We start from the raw sequence: 27,881 nt of genomic DNA on the forward strand, positions 1-27,881 counted from the left end.
ATTATTTTACCAAGTTAACACTATAAACAAAGTAATCACTTGTTAACCAACCCAAGAAATTATCATTAGTTTATTATCAGGTAGTCAAACAGGAATCAGAATTCATATCCCTCCTTAGGTCCCTAAGGCCAGTAATGGTATACGTTAGCAAGACTGAGATGTGTCTGATCTAGAAAGGGAATTAAAGATGGGGAAGCATCTGCAAGGTTAAGCATCTGCCTTCGGCTCAGGTCGTGACGCCAGGGTCCTAGCATCGAGCCTGGCATCAGGCTCCTGCTCATTGGAGAGTCTATTTCCCCCTCTGCCTCTGCTCTTGCTCTCTCTCTCTCTCAAATAAATGAAGTCTTTAAAAAAAGAAAAAGAAAAAAAAAAAGACAAGAACACACTGCAATGGGATCAGAGGAGGCTTCCAGCACTTACTGTGTGCCTATATGGGTGAGGCACTGCACTGGGCACTTGGACACATTATTGTAATACAGTACCTCGATAAGTAAAAACAGTAAATACTCATTTTACAAACAGGAAGACAGATTTAGAAAGGCTAAGGAATTTGTCTGAAGCCCCACAGCAAGTAAGTAGGATTGGAATTCAGAACTGTGTGGCCCAAAGCCCCTGCTCCCACTGGTGCATGCAACTGAAGCAGGAACAGGAATGCTCAGGACAGTTCCGCACAAATGTGCCAAGTTTTGTGCTTACCTCTTTGCTTCTTCCTTCTGCTGCTCTTTCCAACTACTCTCCATGTAACGTAAGGCATAGTCACTTTCATCTTTGTATCTGATAAGAGGAAATCAACGCTGTTAAAAAAGCCCGAATTCCGTTTTTTAAAGGAGCTGCATCCTCCTGTTTAAAAAATCAGTATCTTTATAATGAAAACAAAAACACACTTAGAATTACTCTTTCTTGCTTGGCAAGGAGTGAGGGGGGCAGAGGATGGGTAGAGGGTAGTTTCTGAGGTAAAGATAAATGAGTCCTTCCTACTCCCTGAAGGCAACTATTCCTGAATTTAATGTTGCTGAAGATACCAATCCAACAACGTTTACCTCTTTCATCTCTAGTTACAGGATGGTTTATATTAAAATCCTGAAAGTACAATATACATGAAAATCATTTTGTACACATTAATCTCATTTGAGCTTCATGAGAAAGGGAAGGACTTTAGAGCAGAGACTGAAGGGGCTCCTGGGTCGCTCAGTCAGTTAAGCAGCTGCCTTCACTCAGGTCATGATCCCAGGGTCCTGGGATTGAGCCCCACATCGGAGTCCCCGCTCAACGGAAAGCCTGTTTCTCCCTCTCCCTCTGCCTGCCGCTCCCCTATTACCCGATTGTGCTCTCTCTCTGTCAAATAAATAGAAATCTAAAAAAAAAAGGAAAGAACGAACAAACGAACAAATGGAGACTGAAGCAGGCAGATTAATGGCTTGACAAGAACATGTTAACTAGCTAATGACATTACTAATATTAGAGATTTAAATCCGATTTTTATTCCAGTTCTTTTTACTACTAAATATCTTTTTTAAAAAAACACCTTAGGGTTGCTTTCTAATTTCTTACTTTGATGGCTTTAAAGGAGACGTCAAATGCTGACGGATAGACACTGAGATAAGTCCCTTCTGTTTTGCACACATACTACCTCATTTAATCCCTCCAGACGTCATTCTGCCCCCTAAAGATTTATTTGAGAGAGAGACAGAGTGAGCAGAGGGAGGAGCAGAGAGAGCATCTCAAGCAGACTCCACACCAAGCACAGAGCCTGACGTGGGGCTGGATCTCACGACCCTGTGATCACGACCTGAGCTGAAACCAAGAGTCGGACGCTCAACTAACTTTGCCCCCCAGATGCCCCCTTCCAGATGTCATTCTAAAAATAATTTACTCAAGATTATCCAGCTAGTAAGTGGTGGAACTTCCATTCAAATCCTGATCTTTCCTCTATACCAGGGCTTCTCAAACTTTAATGTGCACATGAATCACCTGGGAGCCTTATAAAGGTGATTTAGATTTGGAAGCTATGAAGTGGGGCCTGAGAGCTGCATTTCTAATGCTGTTGTCAGGTGATGTCACTGCTGTTGGTCCCATACTGACCGCTGTCCAGCAACCACACTTTTGAGCAGCAAAGCTTTTACATCAATGAAAAGCAGATGTCAGATCAGACCAGCTTTTAACATAGCTCTGTGGATGGCTGAGTTCAAAGCCAGTCTAGTTCTCCAACACTAAACTGCTTCACTCTCATTAAATACACATCTTACAAAGACAGTTTAAAAAGGCACTTTTTGGCATGCAACTACACAAAAAATTCTGACTTAATTCTTAAATGTTAAGCGCCAAAAGAGTAAATCTAAATGATCACCCAGTGGTTCCTAATAAAGAATTGTATTCAATGCCTCTATTAATGTTTATTTTTCCCCCATAACATGAGTCATTCAAAATAAGTGTATCATTTATCTAGATCTTCTTTAGTCTTACTTTTTTCGGTCATAGCCAAAGATTTCTCGAATGTGCTTGGATATTTCTTCCTGAGGTTCTCCTTCATCTTCAATAAAATCTTCCATTTCAGAGTCATACTCATCATCCTCTTCCTCCTCTTCATAGTCTCGCTGCCTTTTGTAACCACCAGGGAAGGGAGGCCTTTGAGGAACTAAGAATAGAAAAGCCATTATTTACTCCGAGTATTAAAACTAAAAAGTTCTATATAAACTGAGATTTTGAGAACTCATTAAGACAGTACCCTCCACAACCAGAGCCAGCATGCTGGCCCATAGCATGCAGTCATTACCACAACATCCCTGCTGCTTCACGTTGTTTATAAGTGGCTTACTAGAAGCATCTGTTACATTTTCTAGCCTAGTGGTTCCCTTCTTCTGGATTTAAAAGACTGGTAAAATTTCAAAAAAAAAAAAAAAATTACAAATAGCTTACAGTACCACTAACTTTTAGTTTGGCCAAGAAAAGACATTAAAGGTAACAACTACCATCTATTATCACCATAATTTAGGTACATTTTTTAGAAGTCCAACAAAGTATGAAAGATTCCCAGATTTATGGATAAACTGTTCAAAATGAGTAAGGCTAACTTTAAAAAAACTCACTACATTATCCTTACTTTGTCATTTTGCCAAAAGACAGATTAACGCTTTGCAAGAGACAGACTCTGATCAATAGGCCAGCATCTGGGAACAACTGCTTTCTAGTCTTTGATTAGAGATCCTCCTTTTGTTGTTCTCGAGTTGTTGTTAATATGCATGGCTTGTCTCCTTAGGGCACAGTTGCTTTCTCAACTTCTGCACTGCTGCCATTTTGGGCCAGATGATTTTCTGTCGTGAGCAGACTGTCCTGCACATTGTAGGGTAACGGCAGCACCTCTGGCCTCTGTCTAACAGACACCAGTAGCATCCCCTGCCCCCGGTCGCGTCAGTCAAAAACGTCTCCGGACACTGCCAAATGTTCACTGGGCATCAGAATCATCCTTGGTTGAAAACCAACGTTCTAGCTGACTTAGGAAGTTTAAAACACGGGATCTCATGTTTTGTTTCTTTTTATGTTCTCCATGGCACCCAACAAGTACTTTAACAAATGCTTATTCCCATGAAGAAAAGCAGAAACACAAGGGCAATCAAAAACAGTTCCTGGTAGATCATGGGTACTTAACAAGTATCTGATGGATAAATAATGCACCAAAAGGCTTCAACCGTACAAATATCCTCCAACTTTTGAAGATGGGTCTCTCTAGTCCTCATGAAAAGGGAAAGATGAATTAACTCATTGAACCATATAAGGCATATACACTCACCCTGTCTTGTGAATCACATAGCCAAGTTTATTGCACTTGGAGATGTTACGGGGTGAACACAGACGGCCCTAGATAACTCTCTTTCTAAAGCCTTTTCCAAGTTATGATCACTCAAGGGACTCTCAGACACAAAGAGAGACAAAGCATCAGGATTTTACCAACACAGGGTACATTAAAGGGCACACAGAAGGGTTCACAGGGCTTCTGCTTATAAAAAACAAAGTATTCTTTCCAATTTCCTAGTAACAAATAAATATTCTTAAGGTAAGGGACAATTTTACCTTGGGCAGATCTGTAGCCGGATAAGGAAGGCTTCATTCCATTCATCTGTCCATTGCTGGATCGGCTAATTATATTCTTGGAAGAAATTGTTTCTGAGACAACAGTACACTTGGGCTTTAGGGGGAGACTGGAACTACTCACTGGTCGCCCGGGGCCCAAGCTGCTCACCGGTCTTCCGGGCCCTGAACTGACAGTCCGTCCAGCTGGAACTGAGCCACTTACTGATTGCCCAGGGCCACTAACTGGCCGCCCAGGGCCACTGATTGGCCGCCCAGGACCACTGACTGGTCGCCCAGGGCCACTGACTGGTCGCCCAGGGCCACTGACTGGCCTCCCAGGGGGGCCAGAGCCACTCACTGGTCGTCGAAGGTCATGTGGACTGCTCACAGGCCGCCCAGGGCCACCAGAGCTGCCCATAGCTCTCCCAGAACCACCTGAGCCACTGCTGGGTCGCCCAGGGCCACTTGAGCTGCTTGCAGGGTGCCCAGGGCCACCTGAACCACTGAGTGTCCGTCCGGAGAGACTGAAGTCACTGGCTGGCCTCTTGGTCCCACTGACCGATCGCTCAGGTCCTAAGCTGGAGCTGCCGTTCTGGCGCCTGGGCACTGGGCCAGAACTAACTGTAGGCCGAGCAGTCCCTGTGCTGGGCCGGCCAGGAGCTGAGCTGGAGCTGTTGCCTGGCTGCCTGACACCTGGACTCTTAGCTTTACTGGGTGGGGTAACCATAGGCCCAGGCCTGGAATGGCTAGGATGGGGAGGAGACTTTTTGGCTTTGTGCTCAGTGGCAGATTTCTGAGTCCCTTTAGCGGAAGTCTTTGGGACACTTGGTGAATAGGTGCTGGAGTGGGGCTTTCCGGCCCCATTGAAGACAGGTCTGTCATGGCCCTCACGAAGTAAGGGTTGAGAGCAATTGACAGATCCTGCTTTGGTCCTCTCTCCTGGCATGGATTTGGATGAAGACACGCCTAAGTGTTTCTCATTGGCTGTGCTGGGTCTGGATTTCTTCTCAGCATGAGGAAGGGGAGTACCCCTGGAAGAAGGATGCTTGCTAAGTTTTGTGCCCACGCTTTCCTTCTGAGACGGTGCCTTTTTGGTTGGAGGTAGTCTTGCATCTGTCTCAGGTCTCTTTTTCCTCTGCTTTCGTTCAAGGAATTCTCGCTCCCTAAGTTCTTCTGCAGTCATAGGCCGCTCTTCTGTTTTCTTCACTACCTTGATCTCCACTGGTTCATACTGCTTTTTCTCAGCCAACCTGAGTAGATCAGTGAAGTTCATGAGCGGTGGGGCACTTTTAAGGGGGACCTTTGGTTTGCTTTCAACTTTGGGAGGTTCTTGCTCTTCCTCATACTCCTGCTCTGACTCTGCTTGATTGTATTCTAAGAATTCATCTTCTTCTTCCATCTCATACTCTTGTTCTGTTCCCTGGCTAGTGTGGCTTTCCACTGCCTGCCTCTTCTTTGACTTTTCCTCAACGGGAATCCCGTTGTAACCATGGAAATTATCCTTTGTCCTTTTGGCCATAGCTCTTGCTTTCTTGTCATGTTTCAGCTCAATTCGCTTTTTCACTAGTTCTTCTTTTCTCCTTTTCTCCTCTAATGCTAAAAGGGACAAAATAAGAAAGTATTTCAAGGTCTGGAGGTCTCAAGTATTTCATCTGAAATCAGTAGGTGGCCAAAACACAAGTAACATTCAAGTTACAGTTTGAAGACATCTAGGAATGAAATGAGGAAGTCCTTTGAACAAGTATCTGTTGAGTCATCTTTACATAATGAGTGGGTCACATATGGGTCTTTCAATATGACAAAGCAAGTGAGAGACTGCACTTTTAGCTTTAAATATAGAAAATAATTCATACCCAATAAATACACCAAGTTAAAGAAACAGTAGGACCCACTTCATAGTCATTATTAATTATGAACAAATGAATACTTACATGTACTAAATCAGTTTCCTTATCATTTGCCTGAGGTAAAACTACTGCTTGAGTTACTGGTCTTCAAAAACTGTTCCTATTTTAATCTTTAAGATAGCATTCTTGATAATAATTTAAAAAATTAAAATATAAAATATGTAGAAGCAGATTCAGAATGAAGGTCAAAGAATGGAGTTCCTATTGGGACCTAGTATGGCCAAGTAGAAGATATGGTCACTATCCCCAAAAGCTCTAAAAAGGAAACAAAAGATAATCGCCAAATAATCAGCATAAGAACATATGTAATCCTCTAAACACAACTGATTCAGACACATACACAAACCCCTTAGCCTATTATGTTACTACAAGCATCCACTAGTTAAGTACAAACTAGTTCTGAAGGTGGAAGACTTTAAAATTGAGAATAAGGCCATAAATACATACCTTTTTGCCTGAGCTCCTCTTCTTTTCTTCTGAGAAAAGCCTGAACGGCTGCAGATTGGACACCCTTGACTTTCGGGTCTTTTTTGGGAGGCCCCACGGCCAAACTATACCTTTTCTAAAAAGAAGAGGAGTGAAAGTTAACAATCAATTCAACTTTAAAAATGTATTTGCTATTAGGTGTAAGGCACTGTGCCAAGCAATCGAGAGGTTTAAATATTGACTGAAAAACTGATTCTGAATAATTAAGAGATCATGTAACCCACATGAAGGCTTAGCTATAAAATTTTGGTCTAAATAGGATTACGTATGACTGTTTTTAGGTACAGAATTTCTTTGTAACATCCTAAATAATTCAGAGCAATACTATTTTCAGGTTATTTTCCCAAAAAGGTACCTGGACTGGGGGACTTTTAAAAAGAAATCACCACTTAGAACAGATTGTTTAAAAATTTTTTTTTCTTTTAAAGATTTTATTTATCTGAGAGAGAGAGAGCAAGCACAAGCGGGGGCGGGGCAGAGGGAGAGAGAGAGAAGCGAACCCCAGGCTGAGCAAGGAGCTTGGGCGGGGCGGTGATCATGACCTGAGCCTGAGCCGAAGGCAGATGCTTAACTGACTGAGCCACCCAGGGACCCCTGGATTGTCTTAAAATTCTGATAAAAAAAAAAAAATCAACCTTCTTTAGAACTAAGCATTTCAAAGTCTAACTTTTCAAACAAACAGAAAAAACTACTCATAAATGTTTTCTCTCCTGAGTACCTTATTCCAGATTATTTTCTAGTAGAGACTCACAACTACACAGGTTATTTTGCTTATAACATGAAACACTGAGATTTTACTTTGACCCTAGGCAAAGCTGGTGGCAAACCACAGCTAAAAGCATTTCAAAGAACTCCAAGCAGCAAGAAGTGCCCAATTCTCTATAACCTTTAACCATGGCTCTTATGTTCATTCAATATTAATCTGCCACACAAACCATTTAGAAAGGTTTCCGTATCACCCAAAAAGTACTGACACTGTTCTGGCACAGATGGTATTTCTCTGGGCTTTTATTTTTATGTAATGACATTGGGAAATGGCTAAAACTATGTGAATGTTAATTTGAAGTATGATAGGAAAAATATTTCCATTTTATAAGTATCTATCACTAGAGAAGTATGATAAACAGAATAACTCACGCCAGGATGATTCAGCTCTAGGACCACTGCACATTAAATATATGGGTAGGAAATAAGTTTTTAAATGCCCTCCCTTATTCATCAGATGACATTCTTACCTACTGGACCTGTTGTGCTAGTTAAAAAGGAAACACTAACCTCTGAGCACAAAATGAACTCCTTAAGAACCAAAAAACTGTTTCCCAAAATGTGCATAAAATTCCTAGAGGAAAGCCAAAGGATCCATGCTTACTATGCGGCTGACAAATAACAGGCACCCTGAAACAAGCTGGAAGTTCCAGCTAGTTATTCACCAACGCAGTAGCTGGCCGCGGAAGCAGGCCCTAATCCAACCTGAAAATCCTGCATGATAGTGATGCTGCAAGCCGACACATCCCTGACCCAAATCCCAAAAGACGGCATCCAGATTCCTTTCCCAGTCACTTTAGTTGAGTCACAGTAAGATCCAGTAGTAAGTCCCTATCTTTGTAAATTTACTAGTAGGCCCTTTCCATTGTGGACTGGGGCCCCATTTTTAAAGGAGAAAAGCAGAGGAAAAGGAACACTTAGAGAAAGAGAATACTGCTTTACCTAACTAGCTATATAAAATTGTCCTGGTTTACAAGAATCTCAAACATAGGCCTTATCTACAAGAAGTTCACCCTTTCTTAATGGAAGAGCACCATGAATATGATTCAAGTTGCAGAAGACATATATAGACTCATAAGGAGACACATATACTCACTTCACCCTACCCCATTAGGTAGATCTGTAAGAGGAAAGTTGGATTTTTGTGGCCAGGACTTAAAGTTTTCCTGTGTCTGCAACTACCTAGTCCATAGATTCACCTGCCAAATCAAAGCTTACACAAGGTTTCCCCGCACAAAATACCAATATGCATGTTAGTGTTGCCTTAAACAGCAGTGGTTCGTTACCTTGATATTACAGCGATGAGCACTTCCTAATTTGACTTCAGGACAGATATCTTTCTTCCTAATCTGGGACTTCAAGAGATAGGTAATGGGATAGGACTAGCTGAAAAGCTACTCACGACTAAATACAGGCACCCAAGTGGAAAACAACGGTGTCAATGGGGCACTGTTGACTAAGCTTCAGTCATTTGAATAACATCCTCATAATTTTTGCCCTTTTAGTATGCCACCTGTATTATTATTCACTAATTTTAAGAAAAGAGACCTAACACCATGACTTATTGTTATAGTTTTACTTCAAACAATATCCATGAAATTATTGGTTTGAAAGGCTACATTTTCCCAAATCATATTAAAATATAACCATTTATATATATATATGTATATATATATGTATATATACATACATATGTGTGTGTGTGTGTATATATATATAAAACCATGAGAACTGAAAGTATTTATGTACCATCTAAAATCACAATACAGAGCTATATGCACTGACTTTGGGAAACACCAAAAAGGAACATAAAAATACAAGAAGGCAGAACACAAAGAAGCAGCAAAGGAGGTGGTATTCAGGATCTCAGATTCACCCAGAAAAGAATTCCAAAGATTACCTTTAGCTTTTTTCAAAATATCCACCTATTTCCATCCATTCACACTGTCAATTTTAAATTCAGCTTTTTTGTTCTAATACCTCTAATCCTCAAGGGTACTTATTAAGCTGGCTTTACATTTAACCTAATAACTCTGCAGTACTTTTTGTCCTGTCCTATGATGTAGAAGGGATTCAATAAATCTATAAAAAGTCTTATTTCATAGGTCTGCTAGGAAACAAGAAGGGCAAGGTCCTAACTTGATGAGGTTTAATCTTATTCACTGACATGAGCTGAGTCATAATTAATAGTTTCTGACATCCTTTGTAGCTTGATGCACTCAAAAGCAGATACCAGGAAAATACTGAAACATTCTCTTTAAAACATTCTCTTAGGCAAAGTTTAGGTCTAAACCTAGAAATCTGGGGTTAAAAAAAGGGGGGCTGGGTCTTTACAGATGATTTTCTTAACAGTTGTACTGAGATATAATTCACATACCATAAAATCTACCCATTTAATGTGCACAATTCATTGGTTTTTAGTATATTCAGAGAGTTGTACAACCATCATCACTATTGGATTCTAGAACATTTACATGACCCCAAAAAAGAAATGTCTTACCTTTCAGCAGTCATTCCCCACTTCCTCTTGCCCCTCTGCCCCTGGCAACCACTAACCTACTTTCTGTTTCTGCAAATTTGCCAATTCTGGACATTTCATATAAATGAAATCATGTACCCAGGGTACCATTATATAGTGATATGCATCACAATATAGGTCAAATTTACAGGCCACAGACAAATGGTTATATATATGAGTGCTTATGTTGTATATGTAAGATTTTTCAGTTTTGAAAACCCTTATTGTTAATTTTCACTTGACTCTACTATTAAGTTTGAAAACAGATGCCTTCAAAGGCCAAGAAAATATCTTTGGGAGAATGCTCCGTAAGCTGGTTCCTAACATCCTTGAATTGAGAAATTATAATTATCTCTCTGGCTTAACTAAAATTAAGAAACGATTAGTTTCTATGACCATTAAATGTTTCAGCAACAGTATCATTTTAATTATTTTGGAGTAAAAACAGAATACACCCAGAACTTTATTTTTATTTTATTTTATACCTAGAACTTTAAAATGACAATTATGTAATACCTAAGTAAATTTAAATTTAAATGGTGATAATGTAATTTTACTGCTGTCAGTGTTGACTTTTCTAATAATTTTTTTTGCCCAAATAAAAACTTTGAAAGAAAAAAATGAAATCATACAATATACCGCTTCCATGGTCAATTTTATGTGTCAACTTGGCTAGGATACAGTGCCCAGTTATTTAGTCCAACACTAATCTAGGTGTTGCTATAAAGGTATTTTGCAGGGAAGGTTAACATCTACTATAAGTTAACTTTAGGTAAAGCAGTTTACCCTCCATAATGTGGGTGGTACCATCTAATCAGTTGAAGGTCTTAAGAGCAAAAACTGTGTCTCTCAGAGAAGAAGGTATTTGCCCTACAAATTTCAGACTTGCCAGCCTCCACAATTACATGAATCAATTTCCTAAAATAAATCCTACTGGTTCTGTTTCTCTGGAGAGCCCTGACTGATACAGTGGCCTTTTGTATCTTGGTACTTTCACTTAGTACAACGTTCTCAAGGTTCATGTTGTATCATGTATCAGTACTTCATTTCTTTTTATGGCCAAATATTTTACTGTGCTGATGTACCACATTTTATCCATTCACAAGTTGATGGGTATTTGTTTTTACTTCTTGGCTATTATAAATAATGCTGCCGTGAACACGTGTGTACAGGGCTTTTTGTGTGAGCCTCATTTCTCTTGGGTATATCAGTATAGATCTTTCTAACATTGAGCTAGCCAGACCTTTCAAAAAGGGAGACTCTGGTATCAAAAGATTTAAGATTCATTGTAATAGAATGTATTAGATAATCTCCTAGCCCCACAGGGGTAGCCCAGCAGAGAACCATGTTTGAAAAAGCCTCAGGCTGGGATTACATTATATTCTATTTAATAAAGCAAAACTATCTGGCACTTTCTCCTGCATCAGATGGTCACATTTAGCTCTAGCAGCAGCACATCAAGATGCACCCACCAATCCTGAATCGGATTCAAGGCACCAGGCTGCTTCATTGTTTGAGCTTCATGAAAAGCAGCTGGACAAGAGTTTCTTTTATCCTAAGTGTATCCATTTTATTATACTGCAAGCCAACTCAGTCATTCTGCTGGACCCCAATGAATGATCCACAGCAGTGAAGCTTATGCCATTTAAATACAGTATCAGAGATTTTGCCAAGATTTGTACTTCTGAAGCCAACAGACCTAAAAAACATTAACTCACTTTAAGACATATGTGTTCCTTGCATGGAAATTATACTGCCATGGTCAGATTAAGAAAATAAGGAGTTCTCTGTCTGGGAACGTGTGTTAACCAAATACATTATGTTGGAATCAACAGTCAATCCCTTCTTAAAAGCTGTTCTTTACTCAGGAGATAACATATTGTTGTAATAGTAGAAAACACTAAATTTCCCTTTTTTTTTTAAAGATTTTATTTATTTATTTGACAGAGAGAGAGAGACAGCGAGAGAGGGAACACAAGCAGGGGGAGTGGGAGAGGGAGAAGCAGGCTTCCCACAGAGCAGGAAGCCCAATGCGGGGCTCGATCCCAGGACTCTGAGATCATGACCTGAGCCGAAGGCAGCTGCTTAACGACTGAGCCACGCAGGTGCCCCCAAAACATAAATTTCATGATGGCTTCACATATACTAGAAATTTATTATTGGTTAGAATTAGGAGTTAGGAATGTTCAAAGAATACATCCTTGAGTTTAATAATCACTACACAATTTCTAAAATGTTCTCAAAACATCACAGGGAATAAATGCAGGCCTGGAAAACAAATGGTTTGCATTAGGCTTGGTTAGCTGGGTGGCAAAGAGGGTAAAAATGAAACAAAAAGCACGTTGTTCAGGATAGCTATATGATCAAATGTAAAATTTACTATTACTGTGTCCATAAAAATATACCTGATTATAGAATGTAATATCAGATCGGTACCTCAGAGTCTCTAGTCCAACCTCTATGTTAGATGTGGCCCCCAAAGCACAAACGTACATTTACTGGTTGTCACTCACAGAGTTTGTAACAGAGTGTGAATTAGAATCTAGGCCTCCTGTTTCAGGTCCAAAAGTATTCCCACTACGACATGTCTCACTTCTAACTTAACCCCAACACTTTCATCCAGCTCTAACCACACTCTTAAATGCCCTTCCCTAATTTCCATCTGCCTCTTGGATGGTGCCATGACCTCAAACAGGCCCACCACTTAATTTTCTATCTTCCCTCACCCTCAGACTATTTCCGTTAACCCTGCTGGCACTCTCCCAAACAGGCTGGAACTCTCCCTCTACCCACCAGTTTCCAAATTCTGTTGGTTTGCCCTTTAAATTTCTCTCCCATCAGACTTGAGAAGAGCCATAAAAAAACCAAGAGTTATTGTCTCAAGCTATAATTAGGCTGGAGTTGAGGGTAGGAAGCTGGATGGGTTTAGGCTTTACAGATGACAACCTTTCTCACATCATGATTAAGAGCAAGAACTCTGGAGCCAGTTGGCAAATTCTCTGCTCTGCCATTAGCAGCACTGTCACTTATTAGCTGTGTGACTTTAGGCAAGCTTCTTCATCTCTTTGGGCCTCAGTTTCCTCATCTGTAAAACAACCTTCCTTATACGGCCATTATAGTGATTAATTAATATACACAAAGTGCTTAGAATAGTGCATGGCACCGAGTAAGCATTATAAATGTTAACTGTTGTTAATATCATTAGTATTCAGAAAGAGATTCTCCTAGGTAGTGATGGGGAAGAGAAATAACAGAATCTCTCTGAGGGCAGATTTTCTAAAATATCTTCTCCCTAAAACACTGGTTAAGAAGTACTGCTCTAGGGGCGCCTGGGTGGCACAGCGGTTAAGCGTCTGCCTTCGGCTCAGGGCGTGATCCCGGCGTTATGGGATCGAGCCCCACATCAGGCTCCTCTGCTATGAGCCTGCTTCTTCCTCTCCCACTCCCCCTGCTTATGTTCCCTCTCTCGCTGGCTGTCTCTATCTCTGTCAAATAAATAAATAAAATCTTTAAAAAAAAAAAAAAAAAGAAGTACTGCTCTAGGCTAGCAATCCAAAGCTACTTCAGGCACTGCCAAAGTCATCTTCAGATGCAAGCATGGGCGCAATCCCATTGTAATTGATTATAGACCAAAAGCTGCAAAGTGAGTGCCTGCAGAAACAATTCCGTTGACCCATAATGTTCTTTAAAGGGAAATAGGGCACCTGGGTGGCTCAGTCGGATAAGTGTCTGCCTTCAGCTCAGTTCATGATCCTGGAGTCCTGGGATCAAGCCCCACATGGGGCTCCCTGCTCAGTGGAGAGATTGCTTCTCCCTCTACTCCTCCTTCTGCTCGTGCTCTCTCTCATATGCTTTCTCTCTCTCTCAAATAAATGAATAAAATCTTAAAAAAAAAAAAAGAACTATAACTACAACACATGGTAGGCTTCTTTTGAATACACAGAGCATGGCACTTATCATTTTATATCCAGACTACTTCAAGAACTTACATTACCTACCTGGCCCTGAAGACATCTGAATTTGCCACCCCAGTTAAAGTCCCCCAGCTCCTTTTTCAGTACCTATATGCTTTTTTTTTTTTTTTTTTGCGGGGTGGGGGGGAGAAAAAGAGAGAGAGACAGTGGAAGGGAGGGAGGAGGGGAGAGGGGCAGAGGGAGAGAATCTTAAGTAGGCTCCATGCCCAGCACAAAGCCTGATGTGGGGCTCAGTCCCAGGACCCTGAGATCATAACTTGAGCTGAAATCAAGAGTCAAACGCTTAACCGACTGAGCCACCCCGGTGCTCCTCAGTACCTATATCCTTATCCTCAAGGGGCTTTCGCTCCCAAATCCTTATGTTTAGTACCACATGAAGGTTTCTTCTTTACGTTTTGGTTTGAGGGTCACACCAGAACTTCAGTATCTTGTCTGGGATGATTTTCAGAATACTGCTGTGAGAAAGACCGCATCGCTTGTCTCATGCACTACAAGCCTCAACTATAGTTACTTGCAACCTACAAGAATCCATATTCCAAGCTCTACCATTCTATCAAAACAAGAAACTTTGTTTTTGCTAGAGGAACCAGGGAGAAAAAATTTAAGTTGCGGTTACCAAAAACATTTTTTCTCCTTTAAATTTAAACAGAGCTTGAGACAATAACTGGTTACATCACCTTGATCAGCTGTTTTTTAAATTCAGTTTTCCACTGGGAAATGATAGCATGCCTAATATTGCTAGGCGTGATGCAATACTTCCTTTGTTTTAACTAACACATTATAAAGATAACTATTTTTCCTGGAAAGAGCAAGCCTGCATTATAGAAATGTTCCTCGCTTCTCAAACCAGATACAACAGATATCTCTTAAAAATGACACCCTGGGAAGAGTTCATAGTGGCTGTCCAGGTGTTTTATATGTTAGCCTCCCTTGAGCTAATCAGTCCTAGTCATCATATGTCCTTTCTGTAGCAAAGGTCTGACACAGGCACTCTGAAGACTGAAATCTGAACATCAGCTGGAAGGTGGGGAAGAAGAGGACTAAAGGGAAATAAGAACCAAGCACCAGAGAGGGAAGGAGTTATAGCTGTCAATTACCGCAAAGCCTCTGTGGTTCTCAGACCATCAATCAATCAATAAAGCTTGTGTCACACATGGGTGTGTGTGTGTGTGTGTGTGTGTGTGACTTGAAATGTTGTTCCTTGACTTGGATGATGGTTTACAAGGTACTATGCAATAACCTATTATATTGTACAATATATATTTCACATTTGATGGTGTGCTTTCAGAGGCTTTACTTTGAGCTGATAAAGTAACAAAATAATTAGATGAACCAACTGAAAGCAAGATCATGGATTAAATCTAACTACTATCTTGTTCTGTTCCTCAATAGTTTCTTTTCTGATATCTTTCATCTGATGTAAAAAGATAAGGATTATAATGGTAACTAAATCAAACTTCTAGCCTTACTAGCTTTTTGTGGGCGTTGGGGGCTGGGCAGGGGAAAGCATGCTTTGATAAAATACATGCCTATATTCATCTATTAAATTTTACCAATTTACCTTTTTTGCTTCCAATCTTTGTTATTTCAATCATAGATAAGCTGATAGATAATGTACATATTCTGAAATACACAGAGAATCTCCTTTTCTACCAGCAGCTATTGGTTTTTAGAATAAGAAATGACTAACTTGGTTCTGATTCTTCTACAGAATATTACTGGACATCAAAGCTAGTATTATCTATTTTTTGACCTCCACTGAAATTCAGGAAGATCTAGAATAAAATATGGACCTAATTATGCAAAGATGAATGCTTACCAGCTCCAATATTGACTTGTCTAGGAAATTTACAGTACTTGCAGAAAGTGAATTCTGTCGTTCAACCCGCAGATCTTATGACTCATGGCTTAGGGGAATGATTATTCAGAGTACTTGGGATGGGAGATGAATATAGGAGAATTTAATAAATATTCAACTGACAGGTATCAGCTTTATTTACCAGTTATTTTACTATCTTCAGATCAATATTTTCAGAAGGGTAAAAAAATGGGCCAGGTTCAGAAGAAAAGCAAAGGAGTGGGAAAAACAAACAAAACAAAACCACTGCAAATACACAAAAATCTAAGAAATGCAGAACGCACAGTGAGAGCTCAATAAATTCCAGTTGAATTGACTTTAACAGAGAGCTGTTTGAGCTCTACACCTCACTGCTCAAACCGCAGGTATCACAATGCAATTTGTCGGTTTACAGCTGTGCTGTGGGTACCATCTGAGGATCCAGAAATGATTAGTTTATGCAAAACAGCTACAACCCCACAAACCAGGCACTCTCCACGACTTCAGCAAGTAGATGTTAAAAGTCTTACACCGTTCTGCGAATATTAGCGAATTGGCAAATATTACCGAGCAAATGGGACCTAGATTTCAAACAAAGACAAATCTGGAAGGCCACAAATGGAAGGTGAAGCTAGCTCACTCATTCTGTTGGCCAAGGACTTCGTGGAATCCGCTCAACTTCTCTTCCCAATACAAAAGGTATTATTAACCCTTTGGGAGGTTATAATTTAATCATCTCGTTGGCTGGGTGGGTGGGGCCACAAGTCAAAAAACTTATTCGAGAAATCACACAATGTTTAACCCCATCTTACGCGGGAAATCAGCCAAAAAGCTATCAGGCCAAGTCCCTAAAACCCCTGAAACTCCCCAACATACATGCTTCATTCCCAACCTCTGAGCTTAAGTTTACGCCGAAGCCAGAAAAACTACTAGCGCTAGAGTCCACCATGTACCAGGTACGGTTTCACTCACCAGCTTTCACGCAACTCTAAAAACCCGAACTGCAAAGTCCATGTTGCAGGGGTGACTAAGCCAGCGAAACTCACTCTCCGGAAGGCTTCCGCCTCGCACCCCAAGCTCCTTTTCACACTGAGTCCCCAGCAGTGCATGCCCAAGAAAAGAAAATAAGGAGTCCAGGTCTTTCCCCTCCCGGAGAGGACAGGCGCCTGCCTGGAAGTTCCACGGGCCACAAATTCCAAACTTGAAGATCAGGGTCTCCTACAGTAGCGCCCAGCTGGTACTTACCGGCACGTTGTTGACACCCTGTCCTTTGGAAGCTATCAGGAGAATTTCCCTGAAATCCATGTTGGCTGAGGCGGAGACACTGGGCCAGGCTCTCGGAAAGAAGTGAAAGTACGCCTTACCGAGGCGCCCAGCGACAGCCAAGTGAACTGCCTGGCCCACCCCTCTCCCACCCCTCCTTAGCACGACCACTTCCGGCGCCTTCCAATGCCGTCTGCCCGCCCCTTTTCCTCTTGCGGCCTATATCCTTTCAGGTCCGGCGCTCCGCTCGCGAATCCCTGGCGTAACTTCCGCTTTCAGGCTCCAGACACGTAGAAACGTGGTACGTGGCTGCTGGCGTTAGCTCGGAGGGGCGGGACTAGGCCCTTCACCGACCAAGGAGACGCGGCCTAGTAAAATGAGGGGTGTGGCTAAAGGAAAGATCGGCTGCCCTGGGGGCCGGGGCGCGCGACCTGACAGTCTCGGTGTTCCTTGTGAGCTCTGAGTAGGGTGAGCGGGTGGGGGGCGGTTACCTACCAGGCCTGGGTTAGCAGGGTGTCACGGGTGGGCGCTCAGGTCCGAAACGGCGGGGTCCCAACAGCTGAACCGACAGGTCTCGAGCAGGGGGTTTCAGTTACCGGTTTCTAGGCGCTCGTGAAGTTGCGCAGGCGCACACGGCACCGACTAGTCCTCAGTCTTGGATACACATTACTCATCACGTCCTGGCGCATGGTGTGTGCTCACCTCCTACACAGATGCATGCAAGTCATGTATAGAGGCGCAGGCTTAGTGCTTTTGCTTCATCTAGATAATAAGCTCCACGTAGTGGATGAAGGAAGGAATTCTTTACATACGGACCCAGTCTAGACATACTTGGCGCACTTACGAAACACATATATGCCCCATGTTCATATTAATTGGGAGTCCAGTCTTGGGTTCCTTTTAAGAGTATCTGGGCCCTGTAAAGTCGTCTCGTTCAGTAAAATACACTAATTAGACAGACCTGGGGTGGGAATAAGCCACGATTGGCTGCTAAGTCATTGGATCTTTTCAGTGTGATGGAAATGTTCCCAAACTGGATGGTGGTGATGACTGTGCTGTTAATTTACTAAAAGTCGTTGTACACTTAGAACAGGTGGATTTTACATCATGTAAATTATATCTAAGTAAAGTTGTTTAAAAGTATTAGGCAAAGCTGCTTGGTCTTACTGTTTACAACTGAAGTTTTAATGCTGAGCTGTGGCCCTGACTACATTTCTCCATTTAAGGTTGTACAAACAACAGACCCAGATGAAGTCTTAGTCTGATGGCAGACCTGGAATTCTCAACCTTCCTTTTCCCTCTGAGGAGCCCTGCATAGCATACAGCTCACCTATGCTATACATCCCTTTCAAAGACATGCCCACCTACTTGAAGTAGTTTTCACTTGCTGGAGACCAACTCTACAAATATGTCTCCATCATGATTGTAGATTATGTAGAAGCTTGAGTGTAATGTGCTGAAAAAGCTAGCAGATCTCAAGGGCCGCAACTGTAGAAAATTAGAACTAAGATTCTTGGATTTTCTTCAAGTGATTCCCTCTACTCAGCAGGTAGAGTCATCTTTCAGTGTTTTCTGATTGTTCGTAGGATAAAGACCAAAATCTTAATCCTAACAGTAGCTTGTGGGACTGCCGTGATTTGCCCTGGCTCACTTCTGTAGCCTCATCAGCTCTACTTTTTCATTCCCTTATTTGTGCCAAGCACTCTTCGACTCCAGGTCCTTTCCCCCTTTCTCCCCTCTGCGTGGTCTACTCCTTCTAAACTTTGCTGGGCCAGCTCTAACTCATCCTTCAACACCATAAGCCTTTGGTGAGTGGTTATCTGGGTTTAAGCCTCAGTTCTGTTGATTCCTAGCTATTGAATGACCTTAGTCAGGGCTTGACCTCTCTGTGCATCAGTTTAATCTATAAAATTAAAATAACAATGATAGGATTGCTGTAAAATAATTCAAGTAAGGACTATAGTACGGGGCTGTTATGGGCTGAGTTGTGTGCCCCCCAAATTCATATGAAGTCCTAATTCCCAGGACCTCAAAGTGTGACCATATTTGGAGAGAGGATCTTTAAAAAGATAATTAAGTTAGAATGAGGTCATTAGAGTGGACCCCAATCCAATATGATGGGTGTCCTTATTAAGAAGAGGAAATATCGGGGCGCCTGGGTGGCACAGCGGTTAAGCGTCTGCCTTCGGCTCAGGGCGTGATCCCGGCGTTATGGGATCGAGCCCCACATCAGGCTCCTCCGCTATGAGCCTGCTTCTTCCTCTCCCACTCCCCCTGCTTGTGTTCCCTCTCTCGCTGGCTGTCTCTATCTCTGTCGAATAAAATAAATAAAAATCTTTAAAAAAAAAAAAAGAAGAGGAAATATCAATGCAGACAGGTACAGAGGAAGACCTTGTGAAGACACAGGGAGAAGATGGCTATAAGTCAAGGAGAAAGGCCTCAGAAGAAACCAACCCTGCTTGTGCCTTGATCTCAGACCTCTGGCCTCCAAAATTGTTAGAAAATAGATTTCTGTTGTTTAAGCCACTCAGTCTGTGGTACTTTGTTACAGTAGCCCCAGCAATCTAATACACTGGCATATGCCGAGTATTCAATAAGTGTCAGGTATTATTTCTCAAGGAAGCACTTTCTGAACTAGTCAGGACTGCTCTTGTGAATTCTTACAGCTCCCAGTGTTTTCCTTTATGGAATCTTTCACAGTTTGTAATTACATATTTGTGTTTTTTGTTTCTAACTCCTTGGTTATCTCATGCTAGATTGTAAGGTCTATGAGAACGGGGACCGTGCCTGTATTACCCACTACTGTTCCCATCACCAGCACAGTTCCCTGCTCATGTACATAAAACATGATGCATATTTGAAAGTTAAGAGAGTAGATCTTAAAAGTTCTCATCACAAGAAAAAAATTTCGTAACTATGGTGACAGATGTTCAACTAGACTTACTGTGGTCATTTCACAATATATACCAATATTGAATCGTGATGTTGTACACCTGAAACTAATGTTATATGTGAATTACACCTCAATAAATAAAGAAGACCTACCATCAAAAAACCTCCACATTTGAGGACCAAATTAATGAATCTTCAAATGAAAAGCCTTCAATATTCAATATCATAATAGCTAACATATATTGAGCCCTTACTATATGCTAAGTGCCTGACCTGGGTATCATCTGATTTAATCACAATTGCCTATAGTAAGGCACTTCTTGTTACTATTTTGTAGATGAAAAAAACTGGACTAATATACAATTAGTTAATGGGAAGCTAAGACTATCTGTGAGACATTAGCCACCATGCTAGATCACCTCTTTATATTTCAATTAATCCATTTGAACTGGTGTAAATATATACATGTGAAATCATAATCTAAGAGAGCTTAGATGGGGTAACTATAGTTACTCAAAATCGCCAAGAACAACAGCTGCAGGTGGGTGTGAAGTAAGGAATGAGACGGAAGGCACCATTTTCCTGTACCCAAATAAAAGAAAATGTATTATCATTGAATTCAGCAAATATTTCCTGAGGAACTACTGTGTGCCCAGCCCTACATACAATACAAAGAAAGGAAAGACCCAGCCCTTGCCCAGTCAGGGCCTTCATTCTTAGATGAACACAAGGAACAATGGTGTATTAACCGCGGTAGGGTACAAAGTACTGGGGATAGGATTGACAGATTTAGCAATAAAACAAGATGCCCAGTTGAATTTGAATTTCAGGTAAACAAAAACCACTAGAAACAAGCATTGTTAATCTGAAATTCAAATTTAACTGAGTGTCCTGTGTTTTACCCAGCAACCGGAGAAGTGATGGAATTCCAGTTAGAACAGGAGCAAAGACAAGCACATAAAAAGATTCAGAGAACAAGCCGTGGATGTATTTAGAAGAAAATAAAGTCAGGAACAAAGGTAGGAAATAAGGTCAGAAAAGTAGGTGGAGCCATATTGGGAAGGTCTTGAGAGCCAGGAGGGAAGGGGGAAGAGGAGGTAATAAAAGACCAGGTAGAAAGGCAGGCAGAGAACCAAAGGAGTAGAGGGTAGTGTTCTCGGAAGCAACAGAGAAGACTTGCCAAGGAGAAGGGGACAAGCTAATAGGTCTAGGCTTCACATGTCAGATGCTGCGAGGAGGTTCAGTAGGAACAGGACCGTGAAGGTCAACTGAGTTGAATATAGGAAAATTAAAATCATGAGGAGTTACCCTCTTGACCCATCAGATTAACAAACTTCAAAAAGTTTGAAAATAAGCAATGTTGGTGAGGGTCGGGGAAATAAGACACTGTGGTGGGAATATAGGAACCTCTTTGAAGGCAATCTGACAAACTAAAGAATTAATATAATATGCTAAAGACCCATGCTATGTGTTTATTGCACACCAGGTGCTCTTCTAAGCAGTTTTTGTATATTAACTCATCCAGTTTTCACAGCAACCCTAGGACAGAGGTACTGTGACAGATGGGGAAACTGTGGCACAGAGTGGCTAAGGGACCTATCCAGGTTCACCCAATTAGTAAGTGGCAGAGCCAGCACTTGGCTCCAGGCTGTGTTCTATTACATTATACTGGCCTTCTCAGTCAAAAGTCTAAAACACAACTACTCTAACACAGAAATTCCCTTTCTAGGAATATGTTCTACCAGAATATTCACACGTGTGTGCAAAGACCATTGAACAGAGTTATTCATTGCATGGTTTGAAATACAACCCGAACGTCCATTAGTAGTAGACTAAATACATATTGGTACAACCTTAGAATGGAAAACTATGCAGCTGTTACAAAGAATGAGGCAGATCTATCTGTCTGCCTGTTTCTGAGGTATACGGTTATCAATCAATATCAATCTCTGAGATATATAGTTCGGTGAAAAAAGCAAGATGCAGAACAATGTGTGCTAGTAAGGGGGTTAGAAATGAATATAGATGTACATATACACACACCTATAATTGTACATAGAAAGATTATCTTCGAACAGATGGGTGCTGAGAGGATCTAGAAAACAGCTGTCTCTGGAAGAAAGAACTCAGACACAAGTGGGAGGGAGGGAGGCTTTTTCACCTCCTTCCCTTTGGTGCCGTTTGAATGTTTTTCCTTGTGTCTGCCCTGCCTTTTCAAAACAAACCCAAGTTTTTTAGGTTTTAAAAAAGGGATCATGGCAGCCAGTGGTTTTGTAGCACTCCGCACTTAATAAAGTGCACCCACTTGCATGTTGTTGTTTTTTCATTTTTTTAAATTTAAATTCAATTAGTCGACCTATAGTACCTCATTAGCTTCAGATGTAGCGTTGAACAATGTATCATTGCGTATAACTCCCAGTGCTCCTCACATCACGTGCCCTCCTTCATGCCCATCACCCAGTTACCCCAGGGGCACCTGCATCTCAATGTTCATAGCAGCAATGTCCACAATAGCCAAACTGCAGAAAGAGCCGAGATGCCCATCCACAGATGAATGGATAAAGATGTGGTACGTATATTCATACACACGTGCGTGCACACACACACACACACACACACACACACACGCACAGTGGAATATTACTCAGCCATCAGAAAGGATGAATACTTAACATTTACATCGACATGGCTGGGACTGGAGGGGGTTACGCTGAACGAAATAAGTCAATCAGAGAAAGACCATTATCCTATGGTTTCACTCATATGTGGAATAGAAGGAACAGCACATGTATGTTTTTTGTTGTTTTTTTAAATCCTCAAACATCTTTGAGGAAAGCCTTATTTATTCTTTTTGGAGAGTTGTTTTACAGACAGGAGATACTCCTATCAGAGACGTCCTTCTGGAATGGAGTGTGGACCAGCAGAGCTGCTGCAGTGGCGCTTTTGTGATCCTTAGTGAGAGACAGAGGCCTGGGCAGGGCAGGCCTGTGGGGTTAGCTGTCTCAGCAGGCAGAGCTCCCCCAGTAATGAAGTAACCCCAACCCGACTTTTATAAGCAGTTTCAGTAATGTGACTGGCGGGGGCGGGGCACGGGGGGGGGGGGGAGAAAAGAGCAACTAGGGGTTAATGGGGTGGAGGAAGGACAGGTGGCCATGGTCTTTAAAGGCATTTGGTGAAGAAAAGGAGAGAGACATGCATAATGAGGCTGGAGGGTAGGGGCTCTTGGGAGAAAGGCAAACTCGGAGAGATTATGTGACCAGTTAATAATGGAATGAGCTGGGTCTTTGCCAATCACAGGTCTAGGCTTTTATCTTAGCTCTGCCACGGGAAAACCATGCCTTTTAGGCAAGTTACTTTTTTTGTTATTAATGTAGGTATTGCACAGTATTTGAATACAAGTCTTGATGTAAAAAAATTGCATGCAATATGAATAGCATAAAAGCCCCCATCAGCCCTACTCAGTTTCATTTCTCTTACCAAGGAAAGTACGGTACCAGATTGCTGTGGGCTCTTCTGAGATGCTTTTTCCCCCTGCACAATTATGCGTAAGGTACAATATATATGTAATACACATACATAGGGTACAATATATATAATATCTATATAGCAATACAAATCTACCATATGTATATTTGGAAGTACAATTTGGTTTATGGAAATGAGATCATTGTATGGACGTGTATATATATGTACATATGTACATGTAATTTTTTTCAGTTTACAATATGTCTTAGAGCTCTTTGCAGATCAGTACACATTGAAGTACTTTATTTTTCATAGCTGCTGCATCATATTCCATAGTTTATATTTAGCATAGCTTATTTAACCACACTACTGTTAATGAGTTATAAGGCTGCTTATAAGTTTTTACCAACATGAACAATGCTGCAATGAATATCCTTGTACATGCTTTTATGTGCAAATATTCCTCATGTTTTTCTATGTTAGATATTTAGATACCTAGAAATTGGATTGCTGGGTGAAGGGCATGTATGCACAATTAAAATTTTGATGGCTACTACCTAATTGATCTGAAAATAGCTCTAAGACGTCAAATCCTCCAAAAGGTGCGTGCTTACTTAGATTTCCACCAACAATATATTGGAGCCCACTTTTCTCTATATATCAGCTCTGGACACTCTCAAACTTAAATTTTTGCCAATTCAATGAGTGAAAAATAACTCGTTTTATTTTTCCTATCCTCAATCACTAGCCAGGATCCTTTCATATGCTAATTGCTAATCTGTTGTTCTTTTTCTTCTGGAAATCGTTCACATCTGCAATGGATAGTTCAATTATTTCACTGGCATCTGCCCCTTTCCCTCAGCCATTGTAGAGCAAAAATTCCATCTGGGTGGGACAGACCCCATTCCCAGGTCTACTGAGTGCCGTAATCTAATCCGTATACTCTCACCCCGATTTTCCATGTGATTAGATTAAAAGCCCTGTGGATCCAGAGCTAAATCAAGCAGAAACATGTATTCCTCAAGTAGAGTAGGCACAATGCCTAAGGCCCACAATCTTTTTAAGACTTAAAAAAATGTCTTAATTTTTTCTAGAATCAAAAGAAAAAAGAACTTTTAGGTTAAAGAAGATGCTATACTATATGTTATGGACTGAATTGTGCCCCCCCCCCCAAATTTGTATGTTGAAATCCTAACCCCCAGTGTAATACAGTGTGACTGTATTTGGAGATAATTAAGGGAGGTAATTAAGGTTCAACGAGGTCATGAGAGTGAGTCCCTACTCCCATAGGTGTCCAAAGGGATACCAAAAAGTTCTCTCTCTCCACAGCCACACGGAAGAACAGCTATGCGAGTGGGGACCCAGCAAGAAGGCGGCCATCTGAGAGCTGGGAAGAGAGGTCTTACCAGATGCTAACCCTGACAGCACTTTGATCCCTAGGTGTCTTTTCATTTCGTCAATACTTCCCTTTGCTGCGCAGAAGCTTTTTATTTTGATGCAATCCCACTTATTTTTGCTAGTATTGCCTTTTGGTATCAAATACAAAAAATCATTGCCAAGACCGATGCCAAGGAACTTACCCCCTATTTTTCTTCTAGGAGTTTTAGCGTTTCAGGTTTTACGTTCAAGTCTTCAACGCATTTTGAGTGAATTATTGTGTATGGTGTAAGCTATCGCCCAGCTTCATTCTTTTACATGTGGCGGTCCAGTTTTCACAGCGCCGTTTATTGAAAAGACTGTCCTTTCTGCATTTGTATGTTGTTGGCTCCTCTGCTGAAAACGGATTGACCATACAGAATTGTGGGTTTATTTCTGGTCTGCAGTGTGTTCCACTGATCTATGAGCCTGCTTTTATGCCCGTGCCATACCACAGCTTTGTGGTATCGTTTGAACTTGGCAGGGGGGGGGGGTCTTACCTGGCACTAACCCTCACGGCGCTCTGATCTTGATCTCCAGAACTGTGAGAAAATAAATTTCTGTTGTTGAAGCCACCCAGGCTTCAGTGTTTTGTTATGGCAGCCTAAACTGACTAATACAATACAAAGTATTGTTTATTCATTTTTATCACTAGTACAGTCGTATTTAAAATAATTTTTTTTTAATGGTGGAAGGGGTCCATGAAGGCAAAAGTGTTTAGGGTCCATGAAAGTCATAATTTGCCCTGGAGTCAGGCCCTGGTGTTCTCTTGGTGCAGGCCTTTAAGGCATGACAAGGAAAGAAGATTGCTCCAGAGGGTTAGGTGTGCTCATCTGAGGCCTGGCCTGGCTGCAGCCACTTTGCTATTACAAGGGAAGCTGACACGCTGAAGAGAGGAGGATAAAGGTCACTGAAAATGCAGTCAGAGCTCTGGCCCCTCATGCCTAAAAACTTAAGAAAAAAAATTCAGAGGGGCACCTGGGTGGCTCAGAGGGTTAAGCGTCAACTCTTGGTTTCAGCTCAGGTCATGATCTCATGGGTCGTGACACTGAGCCCCGCATCAGGCTCCCCCCCACCCTCAGCTCATCGGGGAGTTGGCTTGAGATTCTCTCCTTCTGCCCCTCCTCTCCTCTCTCTCTCAAAAAATAAAAGTTAAATAAAAAACTTATTTTTAAATTTTTATTTATTTTTAAAGATTTTATTTATTAGAGAGAGAGAGAACAGACTGAGAGAGAGGGAGTACGAACTGGGGGGAGGGGCAGAGGGAGAGGGAGAAGCAGGCTTCTGGCTGAGCAAGGAGCCCGATGCGGGGCTCCATCCCAGGACCCTGGGATCATGACCTGAGTTGAAGGCAGACGCTAACCAACTGAGCCACCCAGGCACCCCAATACTTTTTTTAAAAAGATTTTATTTATCCATTTAAGATAAAGCGAGAGAGAGAGAGAGAGAGAGAGAGACAGAGAGCGAGCACGTGCACAAGCAGGGGGAGGGGCTAAGGGAGAAACAGGCGATGTGAGGCTGGGTCCTAGAACCCTGGGATCATGACCTAAGCCGAAGACAGGTGTTTAACCAACTGAGCCACCCGGGCACCCCTAAAAAACTTATTTTTAATAAAAGTAGTCTTTTATCCCACCCCTTTCCATACCTCCTGGTGGCAAACCCCTCTCAACTCTTCTGGACGCCTCCATAGCATTCAACTTTCATGTGTCTTAATATCTTTATAATTGCTGTGGGGTTTTTTTTACTCTAATAATAATAATAGGAACTGACACATGTACAGCACTTGATAAATGGTAGCTTTAATGTTGGAAATCATCAAAGCAACCCAGTGAGGAGAATACTCTTCTTATTCTCCCGATGAGGAAACAGTCGCACCAGAGAGGATGTTCATTCCACGAGATTTCACACCTTGTTAGTGGCTGGAACCAGGATTCAAAGCCAGAGCCAAGGTCTTAACCACAGAGACTTATCTAACACCTGCCACCATAATTTTGAAAACTGCTGGGTTGGAATGTAGCAGGGTAGAACTTGCTGAGAATAAAGGAGGTAGGGCGTGGTGACCATGGCGACCCAGATTCAGCAGGAGGCCTTGGAATAGGGTTGCCTGATTACCCAACACCTAGTTAAATTTGGATTTCAGATAAATCGTGCATCATTTTTTAGTATAAGTATGTACCAGCCAAAAAGTTATTTGTCGTATATATGAAATTCATATTTAACTAGAGGTCCTGCATTTTTATTTGCTAAACCAGAATCCTGGGAACCCAGGGCATGATTCCAACAGGGAGGTAAGCCCCAGGGAGGAGCCGGCAATTAGAGCATCTGTGAGGGCCTGTGGTGAATCCAACCCCTGTCACTAGGCGGCAGTAGAGGACTGGGCAGGGCAGGGGGAGGGCCTGGGGGTGGGTGGACTGCAGGCCCAGGGAAGGGCCTTGGGAATGCTGTGCACCTTAAATCAAACCACAAAAGAAGGGACAGACAGTTCACAGAAAAAGAACAGCTTACACATGACTAACAAACATGAAAAGAAGTTCAAGCCCATTCCTAATTAAATGAATAAACCTAAAATAAATTGAGATATTTTCTACTTCTCAAATTGGCAAAAATAAAAATATCAGTAAAAGGATTACGAACACTCAGTGTTGTGAAGGTGTGAGGACAGTGTGAGGAGACTGGTGCGTCATCTTTGGATTAATATCAAAACTAAAAATGCATGCGGCCTTTAACCAGTGATTTAACTCTTGGGGGTTTATCAAACAGATTTGCTCATGTGAAGATATTCATTGTTGAACTAACCAAAACCAAAACAAACAAAAGGCCCAAATGTCCACCCAAAGGGAACTGACGAACAGGCAATAACGTATCCAGGTGGTGGAGTACTGGGCCGCCATTTAATGACCGCTGTACGTCTGCTGGGGTATAAATCTGCTGGTGAAATGTGTGTACGTGTTGATGAGGAAAGAATTCCAGGATATTTTGCCAGGTGGATAAAGCAAGATGCAGACCGTTATATGTAGTTTTTTCCAATTTGTGTGTAATAGAGGAGGGATGAGACCTATTTATAAATTCATTGAACATGTTTGAGAGGATATCCGAGAAACCATCCACAGTGGTTCTCCTTGGGGAGGGAGGCAAGGGGTCCAGGATGGGAAGGAAAGTTACTGTGCACCGGGCAGGTTTACTTTATTATTATTGTTGTTGTTGTTGTTATTGTTTTAACCACAAGCAGGTATTACCTTAGAAATTTAAAATAAAAAAGAAGTTTGAAAATACAAAGAATGTCAAAGTCA

General features: G+C 41.6%; 1 protein-coding gene across 2 annotated transcripts in view; it reads right to left on the bottom strand.

Annotated features, from left to right (window-relative positions):
• Positions 1–17,450, bottom strand: part of SPTY2D1 (SPT2 chromatin protein domain containing 1) — a 21,089-nt gene extending 3,639 nt beyond the window's left edge. The window contains exons 1-5 of one of the 2 annotated variants that reach the window (XM_048217769.2): positions 17,314–17,450; positions 6,423–6,537; positions 4,069–5,664; positions 2,464–2,635; positions 697–774 (exon numbers count right to left, since the gene is read on the bottom strand). In XM_048217769.2, the coding sequence (XP_048073726.1) occupies positions 697–774; positions 2,464–2,635; positions 4,069–5,587 (1,769 nt within the window). In that variant the 5' untranslated portion in view covers positions 5,588–5,664; positions 6,423–6,537; positions 17,314–17,450. Of the gene's footprint in view, positions 1–696; positions 775–2,463; positions 2,636–4,068; positions 5,665–6,422; positions 6,538–16,800; positions 17,133–17,313 lie in introns of those variants that run through there. The other variant, XM_026512237.4, reaches the window with a different exon arrangement.
• Positions 17,451–27,881: the final 10,431 nt, after the last annotated feature.

This window comes from Ursus arctos, unplaced genomic scaffold (assembly GCF_023065955.2).
Source record: "Ursus arctos isolate Adak ecotype North America unplaced genomic scaffold, UrsArc2.0 scaffold_23, whole genome shotgun sequence".
Classification (NCBI taxonomy): domain Eukaryota; kingdom Metazoa; phylum Chordata; class Mammalia; order Carnivora; family Ursidae; genus Ursus; species Ursus arctos.